Here is a 6,725-nt window from a genome sequence, read left to right as displayed (position 1 = left end):
CACCTGTTCCTATATTTAATCCTTATATGCCATGCTTTGTTAGCTGTTTGCTTTGTTAACTCATGTTACCAGTCCGGGACCAGCTTGGTGCTATACTGCGTGTGTATGCTTGCTACAAGTATAAGGTAGAGGGTCCTAGAGTGAGGTGAAGAGACTCATTTTGTCTTACTCCAAATTTCTTCTATCATTAATCCATTGGTTTGGTGCCTCATTTGGGATCTCTTCACTCATTTTAAAGGCCATGGCAGTTCCATGTTTGTGCCTCGAGGGGCTGCATGCTTCAGCTAAGGTGCTTCTGTAGGAAGTTCATTTGGCGCTGCTGGAGTGCAGCGTGCTCTCTTCGTAAGGAGGCACTGGGTCTGGAGAGAGCTCAATGTGAGCCTGATCCATGGAAGTCTTCATAGTGGCCTCCTCGTAGGATGGAGGCAAACACAGAGTGAGCAACGTGGCATCAGGGACTAGAGTGGAATAGTGGAAACTCTGTTCGCTGTTCCAGGGCAGCACGGAGAGGAAATTGGGCACATCATGCTCGGGGAGGGCCTCGGGGAGGTCGATACTAAAGATCTGCCCCTGCGGAGCAGGGCGCTGGCAGCGGCGGTACAGGAAAAGCAGCAGGAATGCCAGGAAGAGCATCATGGTGGCAGGCAATATGATGCACAGAAATGGCTCTATGTCGTCTTTGGTTGAACTTGTCTGTTGTCTGCTCTGTAATCAAAGCAAATAAGTTGCGTGTTGGATTCCTGGAGACCTCTTAAACAGAGGGGAAAAAAATACATTCTTCATCTCCCCCCACTGCGATGTAGCAATTGTTTCTCCACACTGTCTATGTGCCTTAGTGGCTTTCAAGTAACATGTTTTACAGGCTTATGAACTGCCAAAGCCTATTTGCTGGTCCGTTAAAACAAATGGCAACTAGAGACAAAAGGAAAGAAAAAAGTGCAAAGAGTCCTGGGCTTTTAGGAAATACTGTCTCCAGTGGGGAAAAAATCCTATCACCTGGAATGATATGTATTTTGGTAGGAGATTTTTATTACTGTTGAATTACACTTGGACCAGTCCTCTTTGTGGGACACCAGCCAAGATTTTAAAACTTGGGAGAACACTGAATTGCATAGGAATGGGGCTGGTGATCCCCCGTCCGGTGGTGTTTCTTTCTATTTGGAAAACTGTACTGTTCAGAGAACAAATGTGTACAACTATCCCTTTCATCAGGACCTACTGCCTACAATACCTGTTCTTTCAGCTGCTCTAACCTTACACGCCAGACCCAAATAAAACATAGTGTGTCAGGACAGCCTGGACTGGGACTCTTTCTTGAGCTTGTTCTGCCAACTAACCAAGAATCATTTTCTCTATTTAAAACTGTGGAAAAAGAACTTGTGGCTGTAAGATTAATAGCAGCTGTGACTGCTGTTTCAGGCTTTTATCTCCTACAAAATGTAACACAAAAGATCCTGTCTTACAGCTTTTGAATTGTGCTGTAGTGTTACCAGGAATTACAAGCTTTTTCTTTAAAAAAATAATAATTGTGCTCTTCTGTTGTATTGGCTTCACTTTTAAAATTTAGTATATCTTATTTCCAGTCTGACTATCCAGCTCTGGCTTCTAATGACTGGATCTCGATCAGAAACTAGTCTGGAGATGGGGTTAAACCCAAACCCTCAAATAGTGTTTATTATCAACTCATTCCCTTTGTAAGTATTTGAAGACTGTAATCAGATGGCTTTTCAATTTTTTTATGGTGAGACTAAAGAGGTCAATGGATTAGATTTCCTTTGATTTGAAGGAAGGCAGCTTTTCAAGCTAGGAAAACTCAACTAGTTCTTTCCTGAAAGCATTTAGAAGCAGGGAGGCAAACAGGCTGTTTGCAGTAACAGCTTTGTGAAAGACAGTAACTCCAGTGCTCTTTTCTTAGTCTATGAACATCGTCTCTTCTTATTCTTCCGAGCATTCCAGTCATCTTTTTAGCTACAAAATCACACTACAACCAACTAGTTATCTACCAAGCTTGGGAGTTGGGCAGAGAGGAACCTCATGAGGTTCAACAAGGACAAGTGCAGAGTCCTGCATCTGAGAAGGAACAACCCCCTGCACCAGTACAGGCTGGGGATTGACCTGCTGGAGAGCAGCTCTGCAGAGAGAGACCTGGGAGTCCTGGTTGATAATAAACTGAACATGAGGCAGTGATATGCCCTCATGGCCAAGACTACCAATGGCATCCTGGGATGCATCAAGAAGAGTGTGACCAGCAGGTCAAGGGAGGTTCTTCTCCCCCTCTACTCTGCCCTGGTGAGGCCTCATCTGGAGTCCCATGTCCAGTTCTGGGCTCTTCAGAACAAGAAGGACAGGGAACTGCTGGAGAGAGTCCAGTGCAGGACCGTCAAGATGATCAGGGGACTGAAACATCTTTCTTATGATGAAAGGCTGTGGGAACTGGGGCTGTTTAGTCTGGAGAAGAGGAGACTGAGGGGAGATCTTATTAACATTTATAAATATCTAAATGGTGAGAGTCAGGAGGTTGGGACGTCCCTTTTTTCTGTTGTACCTAGCAACAAGACAAGGGGTAATGGGATGAATCTGGAACACAAAAAGTTCCATTTTAAACATAAGAAAAAACTATTTCACTGTGAGAGTGATGGAGCCCTGACACTGGCTGCCCAGGGAGAGTGTGGAGTCTCCTTCCTTGGAGGTATTCAAGATACGCCTGGACATGTTCCTATGCAAGCTGATCTAAGTGGACCTGCTTCTTCAGAAAGTTGGACTGGATGATCTCTAAAGGTCCCTTCCAAACCTACCATTCTATGATTCTATGAAACTGCACTGCTTCATTGTCATATTATGAAATTATTAGTACATGGTCATGCCAAAGAAAAAGAAAGTAAATAGGTTTTGACTTCTTCTAACCAGTAATGTAGGGGAGTTTTCTGCCCTTTTTCCTCCAGCCAAACCCATTAAAGTCATTTTAACATGCATCGAGACTTTTGTAGATTAGATATTGTTCTTTTTTCCTCATATGTCTTTTACCACAAAAATGCATACTAAAGAACTATTTCATATTATTAATCATTTCTTTAATAAGAGTTTCTGGCAGTACAAGCTGTTGTCTTACCTGGTCATTAAATGAGCAACAGGACACAGCAGAGTTGGAAGAAAATGTTCAGCTATTTATTCTAATGCAGACATTATTTTTGGTTTTTTTTTTTTTTTAGAAAAAAACCCAACAGTCACAGTGTGTCTTGTAAGCTGCATAAAAAAGGCCACAGGAAAATTAGGAAAAGCATTGCTCCACAATGCACGTAATTTTTGGTTCTGTTATTGTGTACAAGGTGCCTGCTTGTGTACAAGTGCCCACTCTAGCATTGTGATAGGTTGCTTGGAGAAGAAGACTACAGCACTTCAGGATAATATAGAAGCAGATAGGATGAAGGAGTGGGTCATATATTTTACTGCACGCCAACAGGTGATGGAAAGGACTAAAGAACTTTAGTCTCTGTCTCAAAGCATCTGTAGCTTTTTAAATGCAGCTATTATTAAGCCTTAGCTTTCCTGTTTGGGTGAAACAATCTGTATGCTATTTAGTGTTATTTGAATTGAAACTGTTTTGAGTAAGTTAATACTGCCCCACAGATGCCTAGAAACTGAACAGGGAGTTACAGGTCCATTTTGATACCGCTTCCCACCAAACACTTTACATGGACTAATTGTACATTGCAATGTAGTTCAAAAAGCCAATTAACTTCTTGTAGGTGTATCTACATGTATATCAAATGTATCGGGAGACAATTGAGCAGTATTAGTCTCTGTTTCCCTGTTGCAACTTTATGCCTATTTCTGAGAAGAGTGGCTAAGGGGCTACTTATGAATGTTGCAAAGACCTTGACATAGACTTGTAAAATCTTGTAGCCATTAAAAAAAAAATTACTAAAATTGTATCTGGTTGTAGTATAAAATTAAACAAAAGTCACTAAGAAAATAAAATATCTTGCTCTGAAGTTCTAAACTAGAACTAAAGTTCTAAGCTGAACTAAAACTAACTTCTAGAAATGAAACCAGTGTGTACAGGTATCAGAAATAGCTGCCAAAACTGGAAAATAAAATGATCCACACATGAAACTGAATCTTCAGTGACAGAATTGAGAGTGTAAGCAAACAAACCAACTGCAGATCATAGATAAAGTAAAATCCTCTACTGTTTAACTGGTTCTAGAAGCTTCCAAGTGAAGCATATGAAGTGTCTGAGGGAATTATATGATAACATCTCCTTGGCTGTTTGAGTTTTGATGCTGCTGCTTCACTGGAGAGCAGCAGGCTCTGGCTGGGTCATCACAAGCAGCAATTGTTGGGTTTGTAATTGACAAAAATAAGATTCCAATTTCCAACATGAAATAAATTAGACATGTAAATACAGAGAAAATACCCTTTATAAAGAGAAAAGGCAGAGAAGGGCATGGGGGTGAGTGAAAGGGATTATGTTTCTAAAAAGTCCTGTTTTCCCAGAACTGACTTTTAGTAGGATGGTTTGGCTAGTATAGGCTCATATTTATTCCCTTCCTTTCATTGTAGGGACTGAAGCAGAGGATCGATTTTCCCAAAGACTGAGCACAAACTAGAAGCAGTAAAGCCTTTCATTAGTAATCTGTTTGCCTGCATTTTTTTTAACATGCTGAGCATGTACAATTGCCAGCTTACAGATTACGTGACCCATATCAATTTAGATGAGCTTTTACTCATGCTTGTTGGTAAAGTAATGAAAAGCAGAGCGCAGTCCAGTTGAGTGGCATTTCCATCATGTGTAATGGAATGGGTTTAGAATTCAACTCTTTGTCTGGATAAAAGAAGCCTAGTACCTGGCTTTGAAGAGAGTGACCTAATAAGGCCAAACATGAGTTTAAAGGAAGCGTTTGTCTAAGGACAGAAAAATGAAAGTTTATTTGGCTTGCTTAAATTCCCATTGAAGTGATTGATTGATGGATGCTAGGATTTATTGTGCTGTTAATGATTTGCCAGGGTACCTAGAACTTTAATAAAATTATGTTTGTTGGTATAGCTCATATTCTAATATTTTTTGAAGTTGAACCAGGAAACTGACACTTCTGAAATGTTTTAAGCAGATTTGGAGCAAAGTCTGCTTTGAAGTCATTAGGCTGTGACCCACACATAGGTGCTTTTCCAAGCTCTATCCCGCTCTTAAAGCGCTTCATTATTCCTTGTAAAAAACCAAAACATTTAACTCTGGCAAATGGAAAACCATTCTGATGTGGTTTTGTATACATTAATAATGACACATAATTTTAAAGGGAGCCTAGACCTAGACTAAATTTTCAAATACTTGTTAGAACGTGACTTTGGTGATGACGTTTGTTTCTCACTGCCAGACAAAGCAGTCTCGGGGTCTGAAAACATTGCCATTGCTATTCTAACTGGCCATGTTACTGATGAGGTAGACTTTGTTAAAATCGTAGAGGCATTTAAAAATTACTTTTTCTCTTGTTGTGACACCCCCACTCCTAACCCCTTTATTTTGCAACAGTACACAGCGATATCTCGGCTAAGTAGTGTGGCCAGTTCATTTGCTGGTGCTACTTGACCCAGACATTTACTGGGGATATATATGCACCTTAAATTATTATTTCTGATCAGAAAACCTCTTTCGATGTCTCCCAGACAAAGCTATAAAGACAGGCTATGTTTTCATCTCCAAGGGCTACTTCCCTCCCCCCTACTTGCCTGCATGTGATCCTCTCTCGCAGAAGTAATCAGCGCACAGCTTAGGGAACAGGAGTTCATTGCTGACTGCTACTGACTCTTAACATCTGCAGAAAGACTTCATGGGACCAGTTCCAAAGAGTAAACATGCATTTAAAAGAAAGGAAAGCAAGCAATAGCATAATGCATGATGCTTAAAGGAAATAATGAAACTTTTTTACCTGCCTCTCCAGCAAGATTTTTTCATCTAATGCTTCTCTTTCCCCACACAGATGTTTGAAACAACTTAACAGGAAATAAATAAATGCTCTGACTCTCTATAATTTGGCAGCACTGCTTTGATACACCTCAGTCCCCAGGTATTAACTCTGTGCTATTACACTGAGGCGTTACACGGTACACACACATGCAAAGTCAAAGGACGTGCCACAGAGACGAGCAGGGGAGTACAGACCTGAAGCTCTGTTTCCTGAAGTGGCCCACCCGGTTCACTGTTTAGCCAGTCATAGTTTCCCCTGTCAGCGTGTCCAAATTTTCTCCAGCTGCTGCCCAAGAGCCACCTCATGCTTTCATTAACCTGGTCTTCTCTGCCTTCGTGCCTCCACCTTGCTTTGCTGCTTGCAACTGCGTCCCCGCCTCCCAGCCTTGACCCAGCTGGGCTGCTCTCAGCTAATGATTCCTCTTAAATGATATCCCGTTTATAGTGGAAAAGAAAAAAAAGAAGTTGGACAAAACCCCACTCCCTTTCCCCCCCCCACCCCTCCTTGTCATCAGGAAGCCAAGCAAATAGATCTCAGAGCCTCTCTCCACTTCCAACTCAATCTCTCTGGATTTGCTTCGGTGGCCTACATTACCAGCAAAGCTGGCATCAGGTATCTGGGGCTGATAGCTCTCTGATTGGAGCGTTCCCTGCATTAGGATTATTAAAAGGGGAATTTGCATGTGAATCTGAGCCCACATGGTCATGACTCTGTGTGGATAAATAATGCTCTATATTTAGGGAGCTAATAAATGCTTTT

At 41.5% G+C, this 6,725-nt stretch overlaps 1 protein-coding gene across 1 annotated transcript; it reads right to left on the bottom strand.

Annotated features, from left to right (window-relative positions):
* Nucleotides 1–306: 306 nt before the first annotated feature.
* On the bottom strand, nucleotides 307–6,271 carry SMIM28 (small integral membrane protein 28). Its single transcript, XM_061989488.1, has 2 exons — nucleotides 6,161–6,271; nucleotides 307–705 (listed from the first exon to the last, which is right to left on the bottom strand). The coding sequence occupies exons 1-2, from the start codon at nucleotides 6,269–6,271 to the stop codon at nucleotides 307–309; spliced, it is 510 nt and encodes a 169-aa protein (XP_061845472.1).
* Between the last annotated feature and the right edge of the window lie 454 nt (nucleotides 6,272–6,725).

This window comes from Colius striatus, chromosome 2 (assembly GCF_028858725.1).
Source record: "Colius striatus isolate bColStr4 chromosome 2, bColStr4.1.hap1, whole genome shotgun sequence".
In the NCBI taxonomy this organism is placed as follows: domain Eukaryota; kingdom Metazoa; phylum Chordata; class Aves; order Coliiformes; family Coliidae; genus Colius; species Colius striatus.
This window is presented reverse-complemented; position numbering and strand designations above follow the sequence as displayed.

Excerpts from the sequence above, each read along its gene's own strand:
- SMIM28 (XM_061989488.1), bottom strand. The coding sequence starts at position 6,271 with ATGAGGTGGCTCTTGGGCAGCAGCTGGAGAAAATTTGGACACGCTGAC. Across the intron at positions 706-6,160 it reads TTCAGGAAACAGAGCTTCAG|AGCAGACAACAGACAAGTTC; the intron begins GTCTGTACTCCC and ends CTTTGATTACAG.